Below are 27,980 nucleotides of genomic sequence, written 5' to 3'. Positions count from 1 at the left end.
GTATGAGACACTTTCCACTTAAAATAAGTTTATTTAAGTACAAAGAATGAGTCAACACAAAGAAGAATAGAAGTAGCCATACTTGGCCACAACTAAGCCTCTTTGGGGACCTGGGGTGACCCCCACAGGCCAACCCTCCAGATCCCTGGGCCTCAGTCGCTGTCATGCCTGCGCTTCCTCTTGCAGCAAGTCGAGGAGTCTGAGTCATGCCTAAGGGAGACCAAGGGACACCTGGTGTGAGGGGCCCTGCCTGCCCAGCACTGTGTCTCCATCCCCAGGCAGCTGCACCTACTGGATGGGAGCAGGGGGCTGTGAGGAATCCGGCCCCTTCCCGTGCTCCTTTTCTTTCCTCCTCTTCTCTTTCTTGTGTCTCTTCTTCTTTTTCTTCTCTTTCCTGCTCTTCCTGTGGCTTTCAGGGCTGCAAAGGATGATACGGAGTGCCAGGAGCCTCTGGGGTTTTGGGGGTCTAGCCGGGGGTGGGGCCACCACAGTAGCCACTGACCATGTGTAGCCATTTCAATCTCAAATCACTAAAGGAAAGTCCTCAGTACCATGTGTGGCCAGTGGCTACCATGGTGGGCATCACAGACACATTCCAACCACGGCAGAAAGGTCTGCAGGGCAGCACCTGACAATCTCATGGCTCCTACCAGCCCTCCCATTGGGATGCCCCTGCACTCTTGGGGCCGGGTGGTGACCCCCTCCTGTGCTCCCCAGGTCCTCGCACAAGTGGCCCATGTCTGAGCATCCTCCTCCAGGGCCCCTGACCCTGCAGGGGGTTGGTAGGCAGTCGTGAGACCGCCCCAGGGCTCAGGATCTCCAGAGGCTCCTCAAAAGAAAAAAGGGGCTGGAGCTGGGGAGTTCACTGACTGGAGAAGCAGCCAACATGCTGAGAAAACAGTGAGTTCTGTGCCCTGGGAGGCCTTACCCCGGCTCCACCTTCTCCTCTGACCGAGGCTTCTTTTTGGCCGAGGCCGGGGAGGTCCCTGTCCGACTGCTCTCCACGCGGTGGTGCTGCCGAGAAAAGCCACAAGCCACTCGGGATGTGCGGGGCGCCCTGGCATGCCGACCGGCGAGAACCAGCCAGAAGCTGGGAGGGTATCCCTAAGGAGAGACGGCCTGCCCTCAACAGGAAGAGGCACTCAGACCGCCCCCCACCCCACCATGGGATCCCAGGATGTTTGGGGGTAGTTACCGTGAACACTGAAAGCCCCAGCTTAGCAGCCTCTTTGTCTTCCCGGGACAGCGCCACTCGCCCTGCAGAGCCACTGCGGGGACGTGGGTGAGATCCCCCCATGGTGAGACACAGCCCCATAGACACACCCACGGCGAGGGCCGCCCATCCCCAGGCCTCCCTAGAGAAGTGGTGCGCCCAGACGACCCGTGCTAGCGTCCACCTGGGCGGCTGACAGTGCGGAGCCCCGAGGAGCCACGCCCTCGCGATTTCTGGGGCCCCCAAGGACCCTCTGGCCCCGTACCTGGAGCTCCCCAGGCCCAGGAGCCGGTCCACTCCCTTCTCAGGGTCACCTCCTTCCCGCTTACAGACTTCGACAAAGTCCTGTTGGGGAGGGGAGTGCAAGTGCTCACCGCAGCGCAGGGTCAGACCCCTCCCAATCCCGCCCCCGCACTCCAGGAGGGCCCACCTCTCACCTCCTTGCTCAGGCCGGTGGGCTGCTTCCTTACGTTCTTGTAGCCTCTGCGGGGGCCGCGCGTGAGCTTCAGGGAGCTGCGGGCCTCGCCTCGGCCCCAGCCCCTGCCGCGCCCCCACCCGGAGGTAAACCAACACCCTCCCCGTCCCCCGCCCCCCCACCCCCACCCCGGCCCAAGCTCTCAAGCCGCACTCACAGCGCTGCCATGAGCGCCTCCTGCTCCGCCTGCCTCACAGCCGCCAGCTCCTGCTCCCGGCTCAGACCCGCGCTGTGCTCCCGGCCCTTGGCGTACCAGGTGAGGTCACGGCCCTTCTGCCAGCGGCCCACTGGGGCCATGAGCGAGTTGCCTGCGGGGAACGGAGCGCCGAGTGCTCGGCACGGCCCGCGGGTCGGCGCACCCCCAGCCCGCGAGCCCCCGGTCCCTGCGCCCCACTCACCCAGGTAGTTCTCCCTCTGCTTATCAGTCTTCACATCCTCCCAGCTGAACTGGTCCTGCCCGCCGCGCACGCCGCCGCGGCTGGAGCCGAACATGGTAACAGGCAGCCTTCTACCTCCGGACTTCCCGGTACCCAGGCCCCACAGGTCCCCGCTCCTACTCACGCGTCGCACGCGGTGACGTCACGCCTGCGCCAAACCCGTGCGCTTGCGCTCTGTTTCCCCCCTCACCTCCCGAAGGTGTCCCGCCCTGGCGCGCCTGTGCCTCAGTGCCGGCCCCCGAGCGCTTGCGCACTGCCGCGGGCCCAGCGGTGGCACTGGCAAAGGTGCGGAGGCTGGACCCGGGCACCCCAATGACAGGACAGCCGTTATAAGTCACATTATGTGGGTCACGCCCCAGAGTCACTGTTCCCATTGTGTGCCGTGTTCCCTTGGCTGTGCCGGCAGAGGGGCAGGCACTGGAGAGACGTCTGCAAACCCGCACTGAGCTTCCCGGCTATAGCTGCTTGAGGTTTCGATCAGGTAGCAGGCTGCCCCAGAGACAGGGAGCGCCAAGGTCAGGTCGCGCCTGCACCGCTTGTCCTCCGCCCTCGGGGGTACCGGCTGTGTCCAGTTCCCAAGGAAACACACCTCATCGCGTTCGTTCCCCAGACAGCACAGAGAACGCCTCAGTCACCCACAAAGTGTTGGCAGATGCTTCTCATTCGGCACCGTTTCGGTCATTGCTGCTGTCAGGTGATGGCTCAGTATCCGAAGTAAATTGAGCTAATTGTAGGGCAAGCGCGTTCCGTTTATCACCAGGGCGAACCAGACTAGATTCAGTGATAACAGTGCTAGTGAGTGGAGGGGTGCCACTCTATTAGCCAACCCCTGCTGAATTGAAACCATAGGGTGAACAAATGTTCTCTGAGGAATTTACAGCAAGGTGTCAAGACTGTTATTCTGTATGCCCTTTGTATTAGTCCTTTCACAAGACACTGCCCTCCTGCAGGTTACTCAGTGAATTCACCTGATGGGCTGGCAGGACATTAAATGAGAAGAGGCCTTTCACCTGGCCTTCCTCTGAACCTGCTTTCTCGGGGAATCCCGCACTTGCCTGACGGCTGCCGGGGGCATCCTTGAGCAAGCCAGGTTGGCTGGGCCTGGAGTGGACAGCTGCTGTGGGGGCCGGGGGGTGGTGCAGTACAGTAGATGTCCCCGTGCAGCTGTACAGTGCTGGTGTGGTGAGTGGACCAGAAGGGGTTGGCCTACTGATCTAGAGATAAGGTACAGGGTTCATCTCCCACAGGCTGCTGGCTCCTGCCTCCCAGGTCATGAACAGAATGCCGTCCCCACCGTCTACTATATGACAGTGCTCTACAACTGGCCCTCAGATTTATGAAAAGGAGCCTGACAACCAAGGACCTAACAAGAAGCAGCCCCAGGCCTGGGCCGGCTCAGCTGCCTTAAAAAGGCTGGGAATTGCTCCCTTGGGTCTTGCAGGAAGGCTGCCAGGGTAAAATCAACCCCTGGAGCAGAAAGGCAGCAGTCAACTGGAAGGCCTAGCAGATTGTAGCTACAATGCACTGCAGACCTCAGTGGCGTTAACAAAGAGGAGCGGCCAGTCCCTTTGGCCCCTTTGATGGGGAGCACCTTCCCACTGCGTGCTGGGTAGGGCTGAGGGAGCCCTGGTGAGGGGTAGGGCAGGCCAGCTGTAGGCTAGGTGCAGATGTCCTTGGATCCCAGACACCCTGCTCCTCCCACCTACTCTTGGTGGCCACTGTGCTCCCCCAGGAGAGTCCCTGGTGCCCTGAGGCTGAAGGCAGCGCTAGAACCAAGGGGGCTCCAGGACCCAGAGGGGCAGGTACAGCAGTGGCCAGGCTTCCCTGCAGTAGGAAGAGCACCCATGACCTCGGTACTGTTGAAGGATCACATGCCCTTTGGACCTCATCCTAAAACCACAACTGACCTGATTCTAAGCCCTCCATTCAGCTCAGTTGTAGAGACCCTCAGGCTAGGGCACATGAAAAGGAAAGACAAGATGGACACAGCTTCGTGAACACATGATTTAAAGACACATGCCCCTCCCTGCTCCATAGCATCCCCCTCGGTCAGAGCAGCTTCCAGGCACCATCACTTTTTGGTCCAAAACTGCTTGTACTGCTCCACATCGAAGTCGTCACCGAGCTCTGGCTCCTCCTCCTTCTCTTTGACCTGGGCCTCTCGTTTCCGGAACCGTGCACGCCTCTCCTCTGGGGACAGAGAGTCCAGGTCCACGGGCATCTGCGGGGAGGAAGGGATGTGTTGTACATGGCTCAGGTGGAGGGTACCAGGATGTTCTCCAGGGTCTCCACTTCACCTTGTTATCATCTACCACACAGTTTAGGTCTTATGTGTTCTGTTGGGTTTTCTCTCCCTTTGAAGCTTTTATTTTTTAAAAAACTTTTTCTGCTTGTTTTCCCAAGACGTGATAAGTTTTTTGAATACACACCTCACTATTGCTTTCTCATCTTGATGTGTGGAGTGAGCTCCAGGTCACCCTCCTCCCTCTCCTCAAACAATTCTGACCCATGACTCGCCTTCCCTCCCCAGTCCAGTGATGGTGGATTCTGAGCCCATGAACCCCTAGAGGAGCAGTTTCTACAGGCTAAGACCTGCACCCCAGGGGAGTGTTAGGGAAGGAAGCTTACTGTGAGTATCCGTCGAGGCTCCCGGTAGCGGATGTGGATGGTGGAACCATCCTGCTTGACCAGGAGCACAGGGTAGAGGCGTGCGTAGGTCTGCCGGTGCACTCGAGTGAGTGAGGCTCTGTTGCAATCAGCCCGCTGGGAGGACACATACAGTTGGCGGTGGCTCTCAAGGGCAGCCCCTGTCACCACACGCTGCCAGAGCAGGCTGCAGACACACATGTGCTGGTCAGCGGTTGGTGCCAGGACCAGAGTGGCCACGCAGCCCAGCTCCTATGGGGGCACACAGCAACCCGCACCGGGGCAGCATGTGGTCAGAGTAGCTCCACCCCACATCCAGAAAGAGGCTGCAGGGGTGAGCCCACAAGGCTCTCAGATGGGTGAGGACAGAGTTCACAGCCAGGACCCTGGTGGGTGTCTCTGGTGAGGCCTGGCCCCATAGCTAAGGTGCTGGACTACAACATTGAGTGGGAAGCTGACTTCCAGGGGACTGCAAACCTGGTGCTTGGACTGACCATTTGAGTCCATCCCATGCCCCCTTCCCCATTCACACATTGAAGCCCTAACCCCCCGTGAGATGGTGTCAGGAGGTGGGACCTTTGGGTGGTGATTTGGATTAGATGAGGTCGTGAGGGTAGGGTCCCCCCAGTAGGATTGGTGCCCTTATAAGAGGAAGAGACCAGAGAGCTAACTCTCTCCTCCATATGAGGACACTGCAAGAAGGCAGCCATCTCTGAACCAGGAAGAGAGACTTCACCAGAACCCTGCTGGCACCCTAATCTCAGACTTCCATCTTTCTTAAGCTGCCTGGTCTGTGGTGCTCTGCTAGGTCAGCCCAAGCAGACCGAGACACCTGGCCCACTTAGCTTCTGAGTGTGGTGGGCGCTCAGCCCTCCCGCACACAGCAGAGCACATGCTCCAAGGTGACAGGAAAGGGCTAGGTACTCTTCATGCCCCACTCTACCCAGCCACGTGACCCCACATTTGTCTCACCCACTCGGGACCTCGATTTCCCTGTCCCAGCCTTTCCCTGTGACCCCCCGCCCCAAAGTCCCTTCCAGGCTGGCTTTCATGCAAACTTGCATTCAGAGCCCCAGGCTGTGCCTCAGGTCATCCGTTTCCTCCCTCACAGGTTTGAGGAAGAATGCATTCAAACAAGTACCAGAATTTCCTGGAATTGTCGGGTACTCTGGAAGTGACCTTCTTCTCCTGGCATTCTTTTGAACACTCACGGTGGACAGGCATCCTGCACACTCACCATGTGCCTTTTCCCAACCCCCTCACTGCATGGGCAGTCACATCAATGCAGACCTTCCCAACAGCCTCCCACCTGGTCCCCATTTCAATTCCAGTTAAGTTCCCCTGCTTTGTGGGTAGTGATTCTAAAAACCTGATATTCACATCACTTCAGTAGCTCCCACCAGAGTTTCAGGACTTCTCTCTCCACAAAGCAGCCAGCATGAGCACATGGGCCACGCACAGCCACAGTATGGCAGCCTCTGCTTTGGTTGTGGTTCCCACCACCCCCTGCACTCCCCAGCTGACACCTCAGGCTAAGGGCCCATCTCCTCCACTAGCCTGATGGCCTGGGGCAAGAATTGCATCTTATTTGCTATCAAGTCCCAGACCCTCCCTAGCTAAGTGCTCGTAAATTTTGGCAAAATGAATCCAGTCCCTGCCTCCAGAAGTGCAAGATTGGAGAAAGGAGGTGGTGGGTAAACTCCAGCACCAGAGGAACCTGCAGTCAGTTGGGCAGGGCCTGTACCTAAGCAGCACCAGGGAGCCCAGGACACAGCCGCTCCGGAGAACCTGGGGTTGGTGACTCAGGAGGCTTCTGGAAGGGGCTGGAGTCAACCCTTGAGGGGAAAGAGTGGATGTTTTCCCACCAAACAGCAGTTGCAGCTCCAACATGAACCTTCTCCAGCAATGAGGGCCCTCCTGGGAACGCTGCAGCCCGAGTCCCTTCTCCATCTTCATACTAACCCACAGCTTCAGGTGCCACATCCCTCTCCCTAGATTCCACAGAAACAATTCAAAACCTGCATTCATTTTCTCCTCCATCAATACTTCTCACCTGGGGGAGACCAGGGAGTGAGAGGAACACGCAGATGGGGAGGCAGTTCTGGTGGTAAGAGAAGGAAGGCCATGATCTTCTCCATGGCTGGCCCGCAGGCTCTGAATAGGACAGTGACCACCATCACATCTGTTTGGTGCCAGGTACTCACAAGTCACTTCCATTCCTCCTTCAACACTTAAGGTGTCCACACATATGTACTTGTATGTATTCTCCAGATAAACACACTGGCTCTGGAGGTTTTCCTGAGGCAGCAGACCCTAAGGCTCTTGAGTTGGCATTCTTTGGGTGGCCCCATTACAGCAGTCCCGAGAGGCCTGGAAATCCATGCTTACCCAAGCAGTCTGCCCTTGGCCACCATTCCTCCTGCAGCACGTGAAAGCCCAGGGTCAGTCACTGGCCCAGTGTGTGACCTGCTAGGCAAAGAAATGAGAGATCTTTTTAAAAGGCAGGCTTTTCCACCTAACTGATTCTCACCAAATCCCAGCCAGGAACAAAGCGGTCTCCGAGACATTACCAGGTCAGTGCCAGTCTTGCCCGGTAACCTACCAGGCTTCCAGCCCTGACCTGGCATTAGAATCACCTGTGGAACGTTTTTGACCCGGAGATGCCCCAGTCCTACTCCCCAAAACTCTGACTTAGTACGTCTGCAGCAGGGCCCGGGACCTTTCTGGTGGGTTGCTGAGTCAGGGGAGCCACTCTGAGGATGGAATGCAACGTAAACGGAGAAGACTAGCTCATACCTTGTTTTCCAAGGTCATTGCATTCTCACAAAATCCAGCGAGGTAAAGATTACAAAAGGGCAGCCGCGGCTTACTAAACCTTGAGTCCCAGGGAAACTGAGGTTTCCGCGGTGACAAACCAGTTGTTTCAAATGTCGAAGACCTGATGTATCAGACATTCAGACCCCAGGAAAAGAGCCCTCCCGACCGAGATGAGGTTTGCCTCGCTATCCCCAGTCAGGGCAGGGCATCTGCAGGCTTCCTTCCGCCTTAGGACGTGACTCAGCAGGACAACGAAATGCTATAAACCTCCCAATCGATACCCACTCATTCTCTCGCCCTCGAGGGCGGCTTGCGGCGGGGCCCGGACCCTCCCTTGGGGGACACCCTCCAAAACCCTCGCGACGCGGCGCCTTTCCGGCACCAACTTGCCACCCTCACCGCCTCCGGAGCGGCCTCGAGGACCAGCGGCCAGGCCGCCACCGGCCAATCGGGCGCCGGACTGGCCACAGCCCAATCCACAATCACTGTAAACGCAGCTTTCAGTTCTCCTGCGGCACCGCCACAACGTCATCCGGCGGGCGCAGCGTCGTGCGGCGCTGACGTACAGCCTTGAAAGGCGGGGCGAGGCCGGCGCAGCTATGACCAGCTTGCCCGCTGGCTGAGGCGGGTCCGGCGCCGCGCTGAAGTGCTTCTCTGAGGGGCGGAGAGAGGCCGGGACGGCGCGGCGCTGCTCTGTGACGTACGTCCCCGCGGGCGGTGGCGGCGGCCCTTCATGCTGCGGCGCCCGCTGGCCGGGCTGGCGGCGGCCGCCCTGAGCCGGGCCCCCTCGGACGGTGAGTGGCGGCCCCTCGCGTGGGGGCGGAGGTCCGGGCGCGCGCAGGCCCACGGGAGGGCCTTCCTGGGGAGTCCGGTCCCGGGCTCGCGTGTCGCTGTCTGAATCCGCGGAGGAGAGACGGGGACCGCCGCTGCTTGCGTGCGAGGGGCCGCCAGAGCCCGCGCTGAGCTCCGGTGTCGTGGACCTGCCTGAGGGACTCGTGGGGCTGTGCTCGTGAATTCTGTCATCCCGCCAGGCACCGAAATTGCCCTCGGCGGTCCTCAGTGGTTTCCAGAGTTCCGTCTCGGGGCGAGCAAAGCAGGGTAGACAAGGAGAGGGTAGTGTGTCTTCTCATGGAGTTTGCAAATACAGGGAGGCTTTCCTTCGCTTTGAAGTTGTATCCCGTCTGTCTGTGTTTTAGAATTGCTTTTGGTAGTTACTATTTTACTTAGACAAATTAAAAGCTGGTTCCCCTGTGTCAGTCCTCAAAATGCAGGAGGAAATTCTCCTGGCACGGGAAGTTCCAAACAGCTTGTAAAACCCCTGCAGCTTGAGGACTTCATGCTGGATGCCATTGTGGACCCTGCAGGATGCGTGGGGGCAGAGAGGGGAGCAGCCTGACACCCCTCTCCAAGGTGGGCCACACAGCAGAGCCGAAAACCCTGAGAGATCAGGGTTTTGAAAGACCTTAGGTTGCCCCTGGTATGGCAGAGTCGCAGAAGTCCCGATTAGCTCACCCGGCCTGTAGAAATATGTAGTCTACCCCGAGCTCAAGACGAGCAGCACAGATAACAGTTGGGAAACCCTCCCGGTGGTCCAGCTTTGGTGCTATGTTTGGTTCCCAAATATTGCAAACGCAGGGGCGTCCTAGGTGGGCAGAGCTGACTGCTCCAAGGACTCCCAGCCAAGAGGGCCCTGGGACTGCTACAGGTTCCTGGCCAGCCCCACAGCCCAGCGCTACTGGACATTGCAGATATGGGTACTCCATGCAGGAGCAGGTTGTTGGTGGCAGGCCTTCCTGACTTGTGGGCATGGTAGCTGGGGTTCAGCTTCCCTCAGGACAAGACACCTCTAGTCTAGGTTGCTGGAGCTGCCCATCTGCTGATTTTAGACATTCTTTTGGGAGCAGTGAGAGGGAGTGAGTCTCCACCCAGATGTTGGTTTGAGGAGGAGCAGTGAGGGGTGCCACCTCACATGTTATCAATGTCTTTTGATAGGGGTGGAGGAGGTGGAAGCTCAGGTGATGATTGGCCAGTGTGGGATGAGGCCCATGGGGACAGGAGGAGGGAGGCCAAGATGTGCTTCTCATGGTCAGCCTTGCACGAGTCCCCTGTGAGTGCCCCTTGGCAGCATGCCTGGCCAAATGTGGACTTTTCTGGACTTTTCTGTCACTCTTTCACTTCCCAGACCATGACTTGTGAGGGACCCAGGAAAACCTTCACCTTCGCCACCAGGACGGATGTGGGGTGGGTGTGGCTTCCTGTCTTATCATTGACAAGCTGAATTTCCCGCCATGTGAGCCCCCACTCTGCCCTTTTCTTGTAAGAATTCCACACACTTGCCTGCACACACCAGGCCAGCTTGTGATTTGGGTTGGTGCCACACCAGTGATAGGTGTAGTTTGCTTGGGCTTTCCTTTAGATTCTGAGAACACGTTGATCCAGCCCTTGACCTTTGTCTGGAACTGGTAAGATCAGCAGTTTATTTGAGTAGCAGATTCTGCAAGTTCTGAAGTTGTACATTTTTCTTCAGCCACACCCAAACTTTTTTTTTTTAAACACTTGAACTGTTGATCTCCATCGTTTGCGTCACATTTAGCATAGCCCAAGAAACACGTTCAGAGGATTTGAGGAAGAGCGAGAAGGAAGGTATTATGATGTGGTTGGGGGTGGAAGGAACTGACTCCAGTCCTCAAGGAGAAAAGGGGAAGCACAGAGGGTGAGCTGTTGGGGCACTGGTATGGAGGCAGGTGCTCTTCAGTCGGGCTCTGACCCCTGGCTGAACCTGTGTACCAGGCCTCTGTTCCCCCTGGGTCCGTCTCTGATCCTGTGCGTGCTGGGCCTTGATTTCCCCTGGTCCCTGGCTGAGCCTGCATGTTCCAGGCCTTGGTTTTCCCTGGTCCCTGGCTGACTGACCCTGGTTGTGCTTGACCTTTGTTCCCCTCTCTGTGAGAGTGAATGCTGCCCCAACCAGAAGGGCTTGGGCTTTTTCTTGCTCCATGATTTGTATGTCCTGGACCCCTTTCCCTTTTATGCTCCCTCTGCCTTCCCTTAGGGCTAGAACTGAGGATCTCATGTGGGACTGAATCCCGGTTCTTCTCCTTGATGGAAAGAGATCCAGATGCAGCTGTGTAGTGCCATGACAGGCCTGAGTCCTTCGTAGTGTGGCTTCTTGCCAACACTTTTGAAGGACAGGCTTCCTCTCAGGGAAGGCATGGTCTCACCCCACTGCCGGGAGAGGAGGTGAGAAGAAAATCACTGGCTGCGTTGTGGCTCTCCCACTTCAAGTCAGGTTCTTGAAGGTTAAGTGGTTTCTTAAGGTCATTGGGCCAGGACATGTCCCACACACGGAGCACCTGAGGCCAAGGCCAGCATAGTCCTCCTGTCCCACACAGCCTTTTTGGGGGATAGAGCATGACCAGCTATCCTAACCCAGATCAACTCATGTCTTGTGGCTTGTGTTTCGCAAGAGGGCTGATGGGGTTTGACTTTCTCTTCTGTGTATCCTCAGAGGGTTGCACCTTGTTTTAGTGTCTCATGGAGGAGTGGGGAGGGAAGTGGGGTAGTGGCCATGCCCAGCCCTTGGGACAGGGCGGGAAGGCAGGTGGAAGCAAGAAGGAGAGCAGGAACTGCTTCTCGAGGCAAGCCTTCCAGGGCTGCCTGAGGAGCTCCTCGTGAGGGGTTCCAGCAGAGAGCATTCCAGAAGGCACGGACTTGCACCAGCGACTCCTACAGAAATTGCATCCCTGATCCTTATTGCTGTCCTTGTGAAATCTCCAGTTTCTTGCCAGGAAGCTGGGGTTCAGAATTGTGGAATAGTCAAGGAGTAGAGGATACAGAGCATTCCTAACTGCCAATCAGTTCTACCAGCTGCTGGGGCCAAAATCAGGCTCAGGGGTATCTGGCATATTTGATCACTGGGACTGAGAGGCCCTGAGGTCTGTCCCACACTGAGTGTGCTCCTGTCAAATGCGGCTTTAGTGAGCACTCTATCACCACGATCACTGGGTGGAGCCCAGTACCCAGCGACTCCCCCAGTGCCTTCTGCAGGGCCAGTCCACTCCGATATGGTCACTGTGGCTCGGACCCTTGTGCTAAGAGGAGGTGACCTCAGGGAGGAGCCCCACAAGAGGAAGGACTCTGGATCCCACCCACCTCAAGGCAGTGGTGCTAGGTGGGTGCCCCCTCCCCTTGTCATCAGTAGTGTAACCTCTGAAGGAGGGCACGATGGATGGCCAGCACTGGGAAGGCCTGGGGCCTGGACTTGAGGGGCAGGTTGGGGCTCAGGAGGATACCCTGTGAGGAGTGGGCTGGCAGGGTAGGGTGATGATTTGGACCCAGGCAGGGAGTGAACTTTGCAGCCATCAGCCAGTCCCCATGCGTGCATACATACCTGCTGCTTACTGCCAGTGGTTGTTGGGCTGGGGATGGGAGGTCTCAGTGGGATGCAGGTGCCGTGCCCATGCCCCCAGCGTTCACAACGTGGGGTAGAAAGCCAGATAGAGACCAGGTAAGATGATGAGTAAGACTCGTGCACAGCATGCTCCTTGAGGGTTTTGGGCGCTGGGACTTCCATGTGTAGTGTTTGGTCCTGATTGAAGACATGTCTTCCCTATGTAGGTTTGCAGTGTCCAGATGTTAGAGCTTATGACCACAACATCTGGCCATGATTGCAGGCATGGGGAACAGGGCAGGAACTGCCAGGGAAGCATGTTAGGGGTCTGTGTGCTGGCCTGGAGGCACAGGGCAAGTCAAGACCATGTAGCCTCTGGGTGTTGCTGGCAGGTTTACAGCTGGGGGCTGTGGGATGTGAGAGTGGGGCACCTGTTCAAGTTGGCAAAGGAGCATAGTGTTCCTGAGGGGCTTCTTCATAGATAAGCAGGATGGGTCCTCCCCTTCCTGGAGGTGGATACCCCAAGTTGGGTCCAGAAGGCACCAGCTGCATTCACTGAGTTGAGGGTTTGTTGCTGTGAGCAAGGCCCAGGTAGGCTTTCTGGTCCATCTCTTGTGAGCATTGCCATGTGTCCACTTGATGTTGCCCCCGCCCTGAAGAAACTCACATTCCTGTGGCGCCTACATGCTGCCGGGTCCTGGGAAGACCTACACTGCTGAACAACCACAGCCCTCCTGCTTGCAAGGTGGGGAGGCAGTGTGTGTGCGGCGGTGACTCGGCACAGTCCAGAGGCCAGGCAGCGTGGTGGCAGACCCCAGCCTCCATTGCCTTTCTCTTGCCAGGGCTCCTCTAGGAGCAGCAACCTTACTCAGGGACTGACTGGCCCCCAATATCTCCTCTGTCCCCCTATGCCCCTCCACCCCGACGTAGCTCTCTCCACAACCGTGGTCACTCACTGTCAAGTCAGGACAGACCCAGGGGGGTGGGCTGGGTTGCCCACAGGACATTCATTCTGCAAAGGAAGGACCTTTGTGAAGGCCAACAGTGAGCCAGAGATGAGACCTTCCCATGCACCAGTCCTTAGGGTAGGGAGGGGGCTGTGGTCTATTGGGCAGCAACAGCCGTGGGCTTAGAGTCGGACACACACACATGTGGGCATTTGTATGGTGGCACTGTGTCTGGGTGGGAAAGTCAAGACACCAGAAAGGAGTTGGGAGTCCAGTGGGACCGTTGCTAGATAAAAATGGTGTACTGTTGTAATAGGAAACTTGGAAGAGACAAGGGAACTAAGAACAGGTCACTTAGAAGTGACAGGTAATTGATGAGCTCCTCTGGGTCCATTTCTTCTATCTCTCTTCAGCAGGGGAACGTATCTGTTTCCCGACTCCTTCTCCGGGGTGTTTGCATATGGCATGATGGTCCCAGAATAGCTAGCTATGCTTTAGCCAGATTACCCAGGTTGGCCTCATTGCGGATTAGGGAAGCAGTGACCACCTGGGGCCCTGCTGGAGCGCTGCCCTGGGCTAGATGACTGGGTGTCCCCAAGCAGAGTGGCCTGTCCCTCCTGGGCCTCATTGCTGGTCTGCTGGCCACTGACTGCTCCTCCACACCTTACCAGGCACCCCACAGACAGAGCCCTGCTGGTGTAGGCCAGCTCACCACACGCCCTCCCAGGGTCTCCCTCCGGGGCAACACATAGCCTCCCAGCCCCCTAGCTCAGTGCCTGCCTCGATTCCTGTCTTCTGAGGCTCCAGATGCATCTGACCTTCCTCAGCCCATCTTGTTCATGTGGCTGGGTGGGCAAGTGCGCATCTCTAGGGTGAGGAGCAGCCTTTGCCCTCTGCTGAGCAGGTGGTGCTGGCTGCCCTGGGAGGGATTTAGTGCTTAGAGGGTGGAGAGCAGGCAAGGATTACCACTGTCCTCTCAGCTCATCCCGAGCAGCCCCAAGGTGAGCACGGAGGCTGCACCCCACGCAGGAGGTAGGTCCTGTATGAGGGGTGCTGGGGTGATCCGATGGGCACAGAGCAGGCTAAGCTGATGCTTCCAGAGCTCCCCCGCTATTCCTGCCCTCGGCGTTTTCACCTGTGGCAGGTGTCTGAGCCCTGTGCTATGAGCTGGGAGGGTGGCACCCATTGCTCTCCTGCTGGCTTCATGAGACCCAAGTATCAGAGAAGGGGAGTCAGGAAGCTGTGGTCGTTTGTGGTCAGCCCCTTGCTTTTCAGTGGAAGTTCCCAGAACAGAGCTTGGGTTCCGCTGACCTTGACCAAGGGCACCTCTGGGGTGTGGTGCCAGGAGACACAGGAATTGGGACCCGGACATGCCCCTCCCAGGAGCTCCTTGACGGTGGGATAGGAGTGGACAGCTGGGGAGGCCACACATTTGTGGTCAGTGCATGTATTACCAGGTAGCACGCCCAAAGGGAGGCATAGCCAGGGTTTGAGCATGGCTCTGAGTGACTGCCCACAGCTCTGCCCAATTTCTGGGGTGAATTCACTTGGGGCAGAGGTGGGGGCACTGCAGCCACCTCGCCCACTTCCATAGGGAGCAAGGCCCTGCTGATATTTGTCTCCCCCGTCCCCCGCTACAGGGATGTCAGGACCAAGGCCCGTTGTCCTGAGCGGACCCTCAGGGGCTGGGAAGAGCACCCTACTGAAGAGACTCCTGCAGGAACACAGCAGCATCTTCGGCTTCAGCGTGTCCCGTGAGGCCCCAGGGGAGGTGGGGGAGGGTCTCAAGGAAGCTGGGGCCGGGGACCCCTGCTGACATGCTCTGAAGCCCCCCACACTCCCACACGGTGGGGCGGAAGCCCCCACACTGCTGACCCTAACCTGGAGCCTCCTCTCCCACACCCCCAGATGGGCTGAGCCAGGCCCTGTGGGCAAGGCCCTGGGGATGGGATGCCTGGGGCTCCAGGTGTTGTCCCAAGTCAGTCACTGGTACTTGTTCCTAGACACCACAAGGGACCCGAGGCCAGGAGAGGAGAACGGCAAAGGTGAGCTTGGCCAGCCTCAGTGCTCCAGCACAGGAATGGAGCAGCCCTCCATTTGTCAGAGTGATGCATGAGGCCTCAGTCTCCCCATCAGCTCCTCCTCCTTTGCAGATTACTACTTTGTGACCAGGGAGGTGATGCAGCGGGACATTGCCGCCGGAGACTTCATCGAGCATGCCGAGTTCTCAGGGAACTTGTATGGGACCAGGTGGGCCATGCTTGGGGCCCTCCCTTCCTCCAGTTCTCTCAGGGACCTAGAGTGGGCAGCCCAGGCAGGGGTATCTGTGGGCATTGAGCAGCGGGTCTCCCCTTGGCTGGGCCCCAGGTTGGGGGTTTCTTTCTATGGGCTGTCTGGGCAGGTGGGGCAAGGGACCCAGCCCCCCAGGGGGTCAGGATGCAGCCACAGTCAGGGCTCTCTGGGCCACTCCCTCCTGGCCCAGCCCCACTTGTGTCTACCTGGCCAGGCTGCTGTGAGAACAGTGGGCCACACAAGGGCCTGGTATGCAATGAGGACTTGGAGGACCTGGGTCTCATAGGTCGGCAGGTTGCACTTTCCCCCCCGACCACCTCCAACCCCTGGGGTAGCCTGAGAGGGTCCCTGGCACAACAGCAGCTGCCCCTCCCAACAACCCACCGGAGCGGGGTCTTTGCTGGCTCCTCGCACCTGGCTTGCAAGGCCTGGAAGCAGTGCCTTGACACAGGCAGGCATGCCTCTGTGCATAGCCTGTCCCTGAGCCACCTAGCTGGGTGAGGCAGGGACCCCACAGGACCCAGCGTACTCTGCCCCAGGTGCAGATGGGAAGAGTGGTGGGCTGCCAAGTGGGGTCATTTGGCCACTGTTGGGACACTCAATGCCTGCTGAGGGGCAGTGCCCCCAGTGGATGAGGAGCACATGGTACGTGGTGACCCTAGGGTGAGGGGCCAAGGCCTACAAAGAGTGGCCAGGGGATGAGGAAGCCCAAGGGCGTGCCGTGTAGTTCTGTGGGGGCCATAGCCAGGGCATCCCTCTCCAAGCAGGGCCCCAGCATGCAGGATATGGGAGGGTGGTCGCCATTGCTAGCCTGAGGGCACGATCCAGGGGGTGATGCCAGAAACTTCTGGAGGCATGATTGGCGGGTGGGACTGATTGGGGTGATGGAGTGGTGTGGGGCCTGGGAGCAGGTGCCAGGAGAAGGAGAGGCCCTGGGCCAGGGTCTGAAGGTGCCCCTCCCTACTGCCACACCAGACCAGCAGAGGGCCCCCTTGTGCAAGGGTTGCTCAGGGAGTACTTCCAGAAAGAGGGAACAGATGCCACAGTTAGGGTGGGCCCCTGTGGGCATCCCCAGAGAGGCCCAGAGCAAGGGATGGGCAGTAGATGGTCCCACTGAGGCTCTTCGAGGCCGTGGGGTCTGCTTGCTAGGGCCTCAGGAGCCCACAGCTGAGCAGCCCCTCTCCTGTCATCCCCCAGCAAAGCAGCTGTGCGGGCCGTGCAGGCCATGAACCGCATCTGCGTGCTGGATGTGGACCTGCAGGGCGTGCGCAACATCAAGAAGACCGACCTGCGGCCCGTCTACATCTTTGTGCAGCCACCCTCACTGGATGTCCTGGTGGGGGCTGAGGGAGGAGGGCGGGGGGGCAACCCTGGAGGCTCTGACCTTCTGACTTTCATACTTCGTCTCAGGAGCAGCGGCTGCGGCAGCGGAACACAGAGACGGAGGAGAGCCTGGCTAAGCGTCTGGCTGCTGCCCGGGCTGACATGGAGAGCAGTGAGTGTGGGCACCTATCCCTCCGTGTCCCTGGACCCTCTCCAACCCCCACAGTAGAACAGTCCCACCCAGCAAGGGGCAGAGGAGGGCTGGAGCCATCACCCAGCACTGTGGTCCACGTGAAGGGTCCCCGGACCCCCCCCTCTGTCATCAGAGCCTCCACTGACCCTGCCCCCACCCTCAGGCGAGGAGCCCGGCCTGTTTGACCTGATCATCGTCAACGACTGTCTGGACAAGGCCTACTGGGCCCTGAAGGAGGCGCTCTCCGAGGTGGGCTGGGGGTGGAGGTGGGGCCTCAGACCTCTGTCTGGCAAACGGGGAAAATAGGCTGGGACAGGTGATATGGCGGCCCCAGGCCCTGGGCGAGACCCTCTTCCTTTTCCCAGCCTCTCTTCCTTTCTCCCTGGCAGGAAATAAAGAAGGCTCAAGCAACTGGTCACTCCTGAGCAGGTCCACCGGCTATAACTCCTCAGGTGGGGCCTAGGGCCTGGCACCCACCCGCAGCGGGCTAGGGTCTCCGGCGGTGGCTCTGCTCACCTCAGCTAGCACCCAGGGTTTGGGGTGCTGCCTATCTTCCCTCACTCCCCCACCGTGACTGGAGGACTTTTCTCTCACCCCCTCTCCCCATGTCCATTTCTAGGCTTCCTCCCCACCCTGCCCTATCAACCCCCCTCCCATGGAAGCTGGGCTGACATCCAAATAAAAAACTGCTGGGTTAGAGTGTCCTTGAGCCCTTGGATCATGGCCCTGGGTGGGTGGGGCCACGGTAGACCACTCCAGACCCACCCCCCACCCCACCCTGCTCTTGGCAACCACACCCTGACTGGCCAGCCCCTGGAGGTCCTTGGGCAGCAGCATCCATCTGACATCTGCTGCTCTGGGCTGCCGGGCCCCCAGAGAGGGCTGCCCCTGAGCTGCTGCACGCTACTTGCCCAGGGCTCCCACCAGGTGGGTGCAGGGCCTCATCCCCCACTGTCTCTTTGAGTTGCCGTTGAGGCCGGGGTCAGAAGGTCCTGGGGGCTCATCCTGCATGAACCACTCCTCCTGGTCCCTGAGCTGGGCTGATGGTGGCAGAGGGACAGACACTGCATACCTGAGGAGGGACTGAGACTACAGAGGATGGACCTCTGCATCTGGAGGCCTTGTGCATGGCCCACTGGTGGTCTGGCCGGCCATAATGTTCCTGGAGAGGCCAGCCCAGGGAAGACACCTGGGGGCCTCTGTTAGGGTTCCAGGCTCTGTGGAGTCTCAGAAGATACCTCCAAAAGCTGCCCATCTCAAGTTGGGGCAGCTGAGTTGTACTAGGCACAGGAGGCACTCGCCTGAGCCCTGGTCCACGCCCAGGTCATGCTCCTATGGTGGAACCCAGACAGATGGTGGATGCAGTCCTGGAGGAGGCAGGGAACCCAGACAAATAGAAAGGCTGGGCTCCATCCAAAAGTCCAGATGCACAGCAGAGGGCAGGCGAGAGCTGGGCCTGGACACTGGACGGTGGGCAGAGGGGCGCTGGGCAGCCCCTAGGCCTGGGGGCAAGTGAAATGGGGCTGGGCTGCCTCCTGACCTACTGTACAGCCTGGGAGAGACTGGTTCCCTCTCTGGGACCCATCCAGCCCCAGGGACAATCAGGGATTCAGGCCCCGAGCCTCAGGGGGAACAATGGAGCCCTTGAAGGCCCTCCCCCCACATTGTGCTTGGTGGTGAGAGGTGGCCCTGGGTCGGGTCGGGCCCTGGACTTAGCCGGGTGCACACCCTCAGGAGGGCTGGTGTCCAGCCGGCCAGCAGGTGGAAGGGCTCAGAAGGACTTGTTTCCTGGCCTGGAAAAGGTAGGGTACCACCAGGGGACCAGGTTTGGGGTGCCCTTTGGGGCTGACAGCACCCTGTTTACTCTGGGCCCAGGGTCTCAGGGGCCTGGACTCAACTCTCTTGGAACAGCCAACCCCAGGAGATAACGGGTGCTGAGCCTGGTTGGGTGGCCCTCCATTCTGGGGGTCTGTCCATCTCAGGCCCACTGCCCTCACAGGGCCATCAGTTTGGGTGGTGATTCAGCTGCAGTAAGACTCAAGGGTAGGAGGAGGTAGAGGCAGAAGTCTGCCCCTCCCCCTCCCCCAGAAGCTGCTCAGGCCAGCTGATGAGCAAGGGGGGAAGGTGGTGGGCCTCCGAGCAGCTGGGACCCCTCAGGCCATGTGGGACTGGCCAGCCCCTGCCAGCTAGGCAGCTGCAGTGTATCCAGAGGCTGATGCCTTGGGCTCTTCAGCCCTGGGGGGAGGTTGGGGAGCCCCAACTCTTCCACATGGGCAGGCAAGCTGTAGTTGGTACACCTGCCTGCTGTCCACACTGCTCTTGGTTTAGCCTTTATGTGGCCACGGGCACCTCCTAAACCCTTGTGGCCACCTGCTAGGTCTTGCGTCCTCAGATCTGGGTCCTGGAGGTTAGCAGAGCAGAACAGACTCCTGTTCTCCAGGAGCAGCACCCATTGTGCCACAGATGTGAGTTGTCTGGATGCGGATTGCGTGCAGGGTGGCTGGACATGAATGGGGAGCGGGACTGGGCTGGGGTCCCGACAAGGGGCAGCAGCTGGTCCTGTGGTATGCTCGGCTGTTGGAGGAGCAGGTGGACACAACAGGTGTTCAGGGCAGGAAGGGGGTATGCAGGGCAGAGAGAGTGGCACTGCCACACACCGAGGGGGCAGAGCCTGCAGTGGCTTTAACGCGGCGTTTTGGGCCGCATCAGGGTGGAGGGTTGAAGGAGGGGTTGAAAATGTGGGCACCCCATGGAGTCCGAGGGGCACAGTGTCCTGCCCTTGGCCAGCAATGCCTGGGGAGGTCCTTGAGGGGGCACCGAGCTTGGGCAGGGGTCCTGGTTCAGCCTCACACCCTTGCTCCTCCTGACACCTCCCCCTGCCAAAGCCCAGGGTTCTACGGCCCAGGCCACCCTGTAGCAGCAGTTCCCGGCCTGGCTGCAGGAGCGGTACGGGCTGCGCCACCATGACTCACTCCCTAGGCCTGTCCCCACCACACCCTCCACTCCTGCAGGAGGCCCCTCACTTCCCAGGTTCCAGGCTGGAGCAGAGCAGAGAGGGGGCCCCCTCGTTCCTCCACAGACCCAGAGTGCCATGTCCTAAGGTCACCATGGGACGTGGTTACCAGCCCAGCCACCTGCACCTCCAGAGGCCCTGGGAGGGAGGAGGGCCCTCCCACCTCAGGTTTACACCAACCCTCCCCAGAGCTTCCAGGCAGGGCTCCATTGCCTCAGACATTGAATCATCCCACTGGCATTTGCTGAGCGTTGGTGTGATTGGGGGCACTGAGCATGCAGTAGGGACACCTCACTCTTCTGGCTGTGGAGGGAGCTTCCCAGAGGAAGGCCATTGGAGCGGTAGAAGGCAGAAAGCAGTGCGTGTGTGTGCTTGAGCGTGAGGATGAAGTGTGTGGGCGTGCAAGTGCGTGTATAAGTGTGTGGGTATGCAGTTGTTAGAGGGAGTCCAGACATGGTCAGCTCTGAGGTGGACAGGAGCAGGTCAGGAAGTTCCTGAGGACCTCTGAGGATATGGGTTTTGTGCTGAGAGCCCTAGGCTCCCTGGGACCCAACCCAGTGGGGCCTGTGTCCCCACCTTGGGGTGCCTGCAGGAGGGGAGATGGGGGTAGGGGACTGGGAAGGGAACTTCGCCACTAGCTGGTGTCTACACTGTGGGAGGCTGTGGTGTGCACTGGAGTTGCTGGGGGCGGATGGATGTGGCAGAGGGTCCCCAGGCCTGGGGTCTGGGTTTTGGGCACCTGGGTTGGGGGCGGGTGCACACCTCTCAGTGGCCAGGGGGTTCAGGCAGGACACAACTGGGGCATCCGGGACAGGGGCACAGGGAGGGAGGGACATGGAAGACAACCCACAGAACCACTAGCAAATTGACAAGGGAGAGACCTCGTGGGCATCCTAAGGCCAGGCTGTGAGGGAGGCCTGGGGGCTAGTGGAGGTGGAGAGAAATCAGATTTCTTCAGGCATACGGCACTGGGGACTGAGCAAGGCAAGTGCTGCAGCCCCGCTCTCTGAGTAAGAACTCTCCCCCACAGGGCACTTCAGTGGGTGGGTGGGCAAGCAGCAGGAGGGAGACCTTAGCCTGGGAGGTGGGTGGATTTCAGGAGCAGCCCCTGGTCCCTGATCTAAGGCCTCAAGTCTCCCAGGGCTGAGTCCACCTTGGGCTACTTGTAGGTACTCATATGTAGAGGAGGGACCACCCAGTGCCAGGTGCGTACAGGAATCTTGAGTCCTCAGGAAGGGAAAGAGGTTATCTGAGATGCCCAGGTTCCCAGGGAAGGGTTCCACCAGTCCTCTTGGTGAGCTGAGCACTCCACTCTGGGGGGGTGGGGGTGGGGCAGCCAGGCAGCCCCACCTCAGCCAAAGGAAGTCCACCCACCATGAGAGGGGGCACATGGGAGGAAGCTGGGCCAGGGATGGGAAGGAAATGGCTGGGCAGGCCCTGACCTCACTACTACAGGAGGAGGCACTGGGCATCTCTGGTTCTCAGCCTCTGACCACCCGCCCCCCACCAGCCCAGGACCTTTGTTCAGACCCAGGGGTGAAAGGGGCTTGAAGCGGGGAGAGCCCAGCTGCCCACCCCTGCAGGAGCCACTCCATTGGTGCCAGAACCAGGTGTGCAGGGCCCAGCTCACCCCAGCACAAGTCATCCTGATGCCCACTGGAGCCCATGGTGCCTGCCTATCACCCTCCTCCCAATAGGGTGCCTCCTTGGGCAACTCTTGGTGAAGATGACCCCAGCCCCCTTCATGGGGACCCCCCATGTGTGCCTTGCACCCTGCCCAGTCACCCCTCCCTCCCCCGACCCCACACCCTTTAGTGAACACTCCCAGGCCTGCCCCCTCCCAGACCTTGACACCCAGGGGCACCTGGGCCCCTTCTCCCCAAACCTCGTCCTGGATCCCACTTGAGTGGCCCCCATCTGCACTTGCTCTAACATGTAGCTTTGGGTGAGATTCCCTCTGGGACAAAGGTCCCAGCAAGATTCCCTCTGGGACAAAGGTCCCAGCAAATGCCAGGGCCTTGTTCCCTGAGGGGCCAGCACCCCCTCACACACCCTCCTCTCCTGCTGGCCCAGCCCAGAGCCAAGCTCCCACTGGCTGCCTCCCATCAGCACTGGACAGCCATGGGCCTGGCCTTTGCCTCCCACTGCCCCATCTCTGTGTTGGGGTCCTTCTTGCACCCCACAGCCCCAGGACAGGTCACAAGCAAAACTCGCAGCTCTGTGCTTGAAGCCTGCAGACATAGAGAAATACGTTCCAGATGGGACAAGACAGGGAGAGGGAACTTGAAGTGATGGAGTAGGAAACCATTTAAAATAAGGTTTTTAATTTTACAACACGTGTGATTTACAGAGAAGCTATAAAGATACCAGGGAGAGTTCTCATTTGCCCCCAAACCCAGTTCGCAGTGATGTACTTGTCACAACTGGTGCACCAATATTGATACATTGCCATTAGCCAAAGATTCCTCACTTTTCCATGTGTCCTTTTGCTGTCCCAAGGTCCCCAGGGGGAGGGGTGACTGGCCTCGTGTCTCCTTGGTCCCTCTTGGGGGTGACTCCCTCAGACTTCACTAGTTACTGATGCCCTTGGCATTTTGAAGGTCAGGTAGTTTGTAAAAGCCCCTGCTGGAACTTGTGTCAATGTATCTCATGATCGCCTGGGGTGAGGGTTTGGGAAGAAGCCTCCGGGGCAGCAAGGTCTGTGCTCTCACCTTGGCTCCTCCCTGCAGGTGGGGACCTCGGCCACCTGCCTGAGGTGATGTCTGTCAGGTTGTACTCCTCCCTCCCTCCTTGCTGTGCTCTCTGGAAGAGCACCCTCCTTGAGGTCACAGTGACTACATGAATTATTCAGAATTCCCTTCTCCCCCATTTAGTTAGTTATTGTATCATTTGTATCAGTGGGGTCTCATACATTTTCTACCTTGGGCAACAATCTATAAACCAATCTATAATAGCAGGGTGGTGGGCTGGCCTCAGAGGCAATCGGGTGGAGAGACAGGACCAGGGGGCAGGGCTCAGCGTGGGGTGGGGTGGAGCGGGAGTGTGGGCAGGGAGTGGACGCTCGTGGGACTGCGGCGTAGCAGAAGCCCCAGCAGGGGTGGTTTCCGCCTGTGTGGGAGCAGAATGCGGGTGCTGGTGCGTTGGGACCAGGTGCGCTTGGCATTTTACTGCAACGTCGGGGGGAGTCTCAGGAGCACAGGTCGATGGGTTTCTTAAGGTGCTTGGCAGAAGCGAGGCAGGCCCAGGGAGCGGCAGGACCCGGCAGAGTCCGGTTCAGGGTTTTTGCTGATGGAGCGGAAGGGGGTGCTGAGCGGAGAGCCGTCCAGGATAAGCCCATCTGAGAGGAAGACGCTTTGGAGGGAAATTTTTGGGTCTGGTCTTCTGGGGTTTGCTGTGCCTGCTGGCATCCATGTGCCGATCCAGCAGCTGGCACCAGAAGTCTGGATTTGGGGGACCCCTGCGCATGGCACTGAGGGCCTGGGCTCCTCCAGGCCATAGCTGGTCAACGTCAGCCCCCTGACCATGGAATGACCGCGCCGTGACTGCGTGTGTGACACAGGCCCTGCACACACATGTACACAGCACGCAGCCATGGGCCCTTGGGTCTGAAGAGCCAGAGCCTCTGCTCCACACCCAGAGGGTGCCTGAGCTCCCCCACTGGCACAGGGGGAAGGAAGAGAGGAGGTTTGCTCACCCTTCCTGCTGCCCAGGCTGTCCCCTTCTGCTGACAGCCTGCAGGGCCTGCACCCTCTTTCCTCCACACGACTTATCTCTGGGGGGGCTCTGACTGCACCCAGGTCAGCCCCCCAGGGCAAAGTGCCATCCTTCACACCCCAGGGCAGGGTCCACCCAGTGCCATGCTTGAGCTGGTCTCAAGAACCCTGCCCTCACCCCCCGCTCCCCGCCCCTGTGAGTGTCTCCTCGAGCTGGTCATGGGCCTGGTGGGCGCATTTATACCACGGGAGTCAGCAAACACTACACCAAGGCTTTTCCACCGAGGGCCAGTTGTTAAATACCACACAGAAGGGGTCAGGACTGCCCTGGCACCCCCACCCTCCCTCCCATTTCTCCACTGGGCTCCATCTTGGAGGGGAGAAAAGTGGGGGATGCTCTGCCATCCCTTTTCTGGGTTCCTGCATGGTGGGACTATAGGCCTCAGCCTCCTGGGATGTGGGACTGTCGAGGTCAGGGTTGGGGACGGGTCCTGAAGGAGAGCTGAAGTTAGAGCTGAGGAAACACAGCCAGCTGAGGACATCAAGACCCTCGTGCTCATTCGTCCTTGAGGCAGAGGTATATCAAAGATGGCCCTGAAGGGCTGGGCCTGTGCCAGTTTGTGTACCTGTAAATGTGCGTGCCTGTGCATGAGTGCATTGCACATGTGAGTGTGTGTATATATATGTATGCACATGTGTGTCTGAGTGAACGTATTTGCATGTGCACTTGTGAGTGTTTGCATGTGTGAGGCTATGAGGGGGCGCTGCACACAGATGTGAGGAAATAGGGTCACTTCCCCAGGAACCCCGGCTGCCCCCTCTTCCTGCCCCCACCCCTGCCCCGGGAGAGGCCCCAGCTCCATAAAGAGGGCCCGGAGCTCTGAATGCCCCTGTTGTTCCATTCCACACCTGCCCACGCTGCCTCCCGGGCCTGTTCCAGAAGGAGGGGGCCAAAAGCATCAGGTACTCAAGGGTCTTCTGCCTCCAAACTACCCAGGAGCAGGTACTGGTGTGGAGGAGGGAGGGTGGGCATTAGGAGGCTGTAGCCCCCTCCCTAGAGGTGCAGGGGTACAGGGGTGTCTGGTCCTGCCCACTGAGCCCCTTCTAGGTACAGGCTTACTCAGGGGTAGCTGATCTAGAAGGAGCACTGGTTTGGGACGTGGTAAGTGGCCACATGGCTGTCTCCGAGTGTCACAGGTGCCCAAGTGTGGTTGTGTGTGTGCCTTACGGTGTCTGTGGGCCTCGCTGCACATGGTGCCACCCTGAACAGACACCTGGGCTCACCCCCTCACCCCCCCAGCCAGGATGTGCAGAGGACATGGGAGTGCTGGAACAAGAGGGAGGAGCAGCCTGGAGGGTAGGCCTCAGCCCCTGGTACAGCTGGACCAGTGGCGGGGTTGGGGGGGTACAAACAGCACGGCAGTGGTCCTTTGTGGAGACAGGGGGACCAGAGCCCCTGTCCAGGATATGGAGGAAGGGGGGCCCACTGTTGGGGCATCTGGAACTGATGGGGCTGGGGGCTACAGGGGCTGGAGGCTGACAGAGCCGTTGGGTCTGGGGATGGATGGGATTAGGGGGTGATGAGAAGGCTAGACTAGGAGGCTGGGGGCTAAGGGCCACTGGGTCTAGGGGCCTGGAGAACTGTGGGCTGATGGGGGACTGGCGTGGCTGAGGAGCTGGGGGGGCCAGGCAGGCTGCAGGCACAGCCCTTGGTGGGCCCCTGGCATGCTGGAAATAGGAATCCAGCAACCTGGGTGCTGCAAGGTGGGAGCAGGCATCTGAGGTGAGGCCCAGACTCTGAGCGAGGCTGGTCCATTTTCTGGTTGGCCTTAGGAAGGCAGCTCACCCAGTGGACTCCCTGTGGCTCTCAGGGCCTGGGGTGAGGTCCCCAGAGGCTGGGTAAGGGACACAGCTTGCACGGCACTGGGCTTTCATAGAGAGCTGGGGGAGGGCAGGAGGGCTGGCCCTGCTCCAGGCCACAGGGACCTAGAGTCGGGTTTTGAGGGGAGCAAGACTATGTGCTCAGCCAGAGGAGGAGACCCCTTGTCTGTCCTTGTAGGATCTGTCCTCTGGATGCAGAGGCCCCGGCCCCTTGCTGATCCCTCCTACGGCAGGGTCAGGACCCTAGGTGAGGGCGGCGCTCCTGGAGGGGCTCCAGGTGCCACTGTACACCCTTCCAACCCACCAGCCCTTGCCCCCATTACCCTCGCCCCAGGTTGAGCTCCTGCTCATGGCCTGCAGGTCCCATCCCCCGCCCCTATGACCAACATGAGCTGGAGCTTCCTGACGCGGCTGCTGGAAGAGATCCACAACCACTCCACGTTCGTGGGCAAGGTATGGCTCACGGTGCTGGTGGTCTTCCGCATCGTGCTCACGGCGGTGGGCGGTGAGTCCATCTACTCCGATGAGCAGACCAAGTTCACGTGCAACACGCGGCAGCCGGGCTGCGACAACGTCTGCTACGACGCCTTTGCACCCCTGTCCCACGTGCGCTTCTGGGTTTTCCAGATTGTGGTCATCTCCACGCCCTCCGTAATGTACCTGGGCTATGCTGTGCACCGCCTGGCCCGCGCCTCACAGGACGAGCGCCGCCGCGCCTCTCGCCGCCGACAAGGCCACCTCGCGCCCCGTGCACCCCTGCCGTTGCCCCCACCGCCCCACCCGGGCTGGCCCGAGCCCGCAGACCTAGGCGAAGAGGAGCCCATGCTGGGCCTGGGTGAAGAGGACGAGGATCCGGGGGCGGCTGAGGGCCTGGGCGAAGATGATGAGGCTGAGGACGCGGGTGCAGCCAAGGGCGCAGGAGGGGACCCAAAGGCGACTGGGGTCCCAGGCCCGAAAGGTCAGCATGACGGGCGGCGGCGCATCCAGCGCGAGGGGCTAATGCGTGTGTACGTTGCCCAGTTGGTGGCGCGGGCCGCCTTCGAGGTGGCCTTCCTAGTGGGCCAGTACCTGCTGTATGGTTTCGAGGTGCGGCCCTTCTTCGCGTGCAGCCGCCAGCCCTGCCCGCACGTGGTCGACTGCTTCGTGTCGAGACCCACCGAGAAGACGGTCTTCCTGCTGGTCATGTACGTGGTCAGCTGCCTCTGCCTGGTGCTCAACCTCTGTGAGATGGCGCACCTGGGCCTGGGCAGCGCGCAAGACGCTGTGCGCAGCCGCTGCCCCCTGCCCACCACCCCTGGCCCCATGCCTCGCCAGCAGCCCTGTGGTCTCCCCGCCGCGCCTTCGGGCCTGGCCTGCCCGCCAGACTACAGCCTGGTGGTGCGCGCGGCTGAGCGTGCACGCACCCACGATCAGGACCTGGCCAACCTGGCGCTGCAGGCACTGCAGGACCGGCGGTCACTTGGGGACCTCGACAGCCCACCAGGCCCTGGCCTTCCAGCAACCGCCCGGGGGCCCCCGAGGGCCGGCGCCCCTGCCTCCGGGTCGGGCAGTGCCACGTCGGGGGGCACTGCCGGGGGCCAGGGCCGGCCAGGGGCCAAACCCAGGATGGGCTCTGAGAAGGGCAGTGCGAGCAGCAGCAGGGAGGGTAAGACCACCGTGTGGATCTGAGGCCCGCATTGGCTGCTGTTCCTCCTCCCTCCTCACCAGGGCCGAGGTGGAGGGCTCTGGAGGAAGTCTAGGGTCTGGACACCGCCTAAGGGGCAGAGCACAACCTACTCTCCTCCTCCCCCTCAGGTGGCTGCTCTCCCCCTTGGGAGGGGGCAGAGGGCACCAGCCTGCTCTGCACCACTGCCCCTCCCTGCCTGAGCCCCATCTTCATCCAGGATAGGGTGGGGAAGGTAGGCCTGGGAATCACGAATGGTCCCCAGCTCTGGTCCATAAGCCCTGATGGGTAGGTGGGACTGTGGCTGGGGCATTTCCACCCTCCCAGAGCCACCCAGCTGGCCACCTCAGGACAAGGCTGCCCTCCAGGAGAGAGCTCCACCCCCTCCTGCCCCGCTTTCCCACCAGTAGCCCATGTGTGACTGCCCAGCAGTGCTTGGCCTGGGTCTTGGGGAGTACTGTGCTTGTCCTCACTCCCTGCCCAGCAAATGGGGCTCTTTTCCTAGCACCCACACTCTTCTAGCCCAGGTTCTGGTTCTTGCAGAGATGGAAGCAATGCCAGGTCTTCCTTGTACAGAAGGGAAAACAGAGACCACAGTGGGCAGAGGCCCCTGCGCCCAGCCCTGGTCTGTACCACCTCCTGCCTCACCCCCACTAGGCCCCAAGCATGAGCTGCCTCGAGTGCCAGGTGGACCTGCACCCTGCTTCCTGTTCCCTGCCCAGGCAGATCTGGGGCTCAGGCCCCACATGGGCCCCAGGGTGGATGGGACCATGCCCTCTCCAGCTCCTGTGCTGGCCTGGCGTGGCCCCTTCCTCTGGGATATACTTCAAGTTCTGAAAAGACATCGGTCCCCCTTACCACTCAGACCAACAGGATGGTGGTGAGGGGCTATAGCTTTGCCCATGTTAGGGGAAGGCGCTCTGAGGCTCCCACCACAGCCTCTTCCCTCCAGCCCCCTGTCCAATTCAGAAACAGCCTCC

General features: G+C 59.9%; 3 protein-coding genes across 20 annotated transcripts; 1 reads left to right on the top strand and 2 right to left on the bottom strand.

Annotated features, from left to right (window-relative positions):
* Positions 1–11: 11 nt before the first annotated feature.
* Positions 12–2,263, bottom strand: C3H1orf35 (chromosome 3 C1orf35 homolog). Its single transcript, XM_032626847.1, has 8 exons — positions 2,087–2,263; positions 1,846–1,996; positions 1,651–1,696; positions 1,479–1,558; positions 1,196–1,268; positions 929–1,014; positions 293–418; positions 12–210 (listed from the first exon to the last, which is right to left on the bottom strand). Exons 1-8 carry the CDS (start codon positions 2,178–2,180, stop codon positions 153–155), a joined length of 714 nt encoding a protein of 237 aa, XP_032482738.1. The 5' UTR covers positions 2,181–2,263; the 3' UTR covers positions 12–152.
* LOC116751237 (guanylate kinase) lies at positions 1,831–27,980 on the top strand. 14 transcript variants are annotated; one of them, XM_032626842.1, is made up of 10 exons: positions 8,268–8,382; positions 8,846–8,998; positions 14,563–14,676; positions 14,926–14,967; positions 15,076–15,172; positions 16,412–16,550; positions 16,625–16,709; positions 16,894–16,979; positions 17,120–17,182; positions 25,698–25,716. In XM_032626842.1, the coding sequence occupies exons 2-9, from the start codon at positions 8,932–8,934 to the stop codon at positions 17,153–17,155; spliced, it is 666 nt and encodes a 221-aa protein (XP_032482733.1). In that variant the 5' UTR covers positions 8,268–8,382; positions 8,846–8,931; the 3' UTR covers positions 17,156–17,182; positions 25,698–25,716. The 14 variants fall into 14 exon arrangements, 12 of the variants coding, with proteins under 12 accessions (XP_032482734.1, XP_032482736.1, XP_032482735.1 ...); XM_032626841.1 differs by lacking the exon at positions 25,698–25,716 and adding an exon at positions 17,350–17,439; XM_032626843.1 differs by lacking the exons at positions 8,846–8,998; positions 25,698–25,716 and having other exon boundaries at positions 8,166–8,382; positions 17,120–17,434.
* MRPL55 (mitochondrial ribosomal protein L55) lies at positions 4,116–8,128 on the bottom strand. 5 transcript variants are annotated; one of them, XM_032626848.1, is made up of 4 exons: positions 7,988–8,128; positions 7,160–7,237; positions 4,754–4,958; positions 4,116–4,346 (listed from the first exon to the last, which is right to left on the bottom strand). In XM_032626848.1, the coding sequence occupies exons 2-4, from the start codon at positions 7,183–7,185 to the stop codon at positions 4,197–4,199; spliced, it is 381 nt and encodes a 126-aa protein (XP_032482739.1). In that variant the 5' UTR covers positions 7,186–7,237; positions 7,988–8,128; the 3' UTR covers positions 4,116–4,196. The 5 variants fall into 5 exon arrangements, with proteins under 5 accessions (XP_032482739.1, XP_032482740.1, XP_032482743.1 ...); XM_032626849.1 differs by having other exon boundaries at positions 7,160–7,240; positions 7,988–8,122; XM_032626852.1 differs by lacking the exon at positions 7,988–8,128 and adding an exon at positions 7,874–7,975.

This window comes from Phocoena sinus, chromosome 3 (assembly GCF_008692025.1).
Source record: "Phocoena sinus isolate mPhoSin1 chromosome 3, mPhoSin1.pri, whole genome shotgun sequence".
Lineage (NCBI taxonomy): Eukaryota > Metazoa > Chordata > Mammalia > Artiodactyla > Phocoenidae > Phocoena > Phocoena sinus.
The sequence above is the reverse complement of the archived record's forward strand: the minus strand, read 5'-3'. Positions and strand labels throughout refer to the sequence as shown.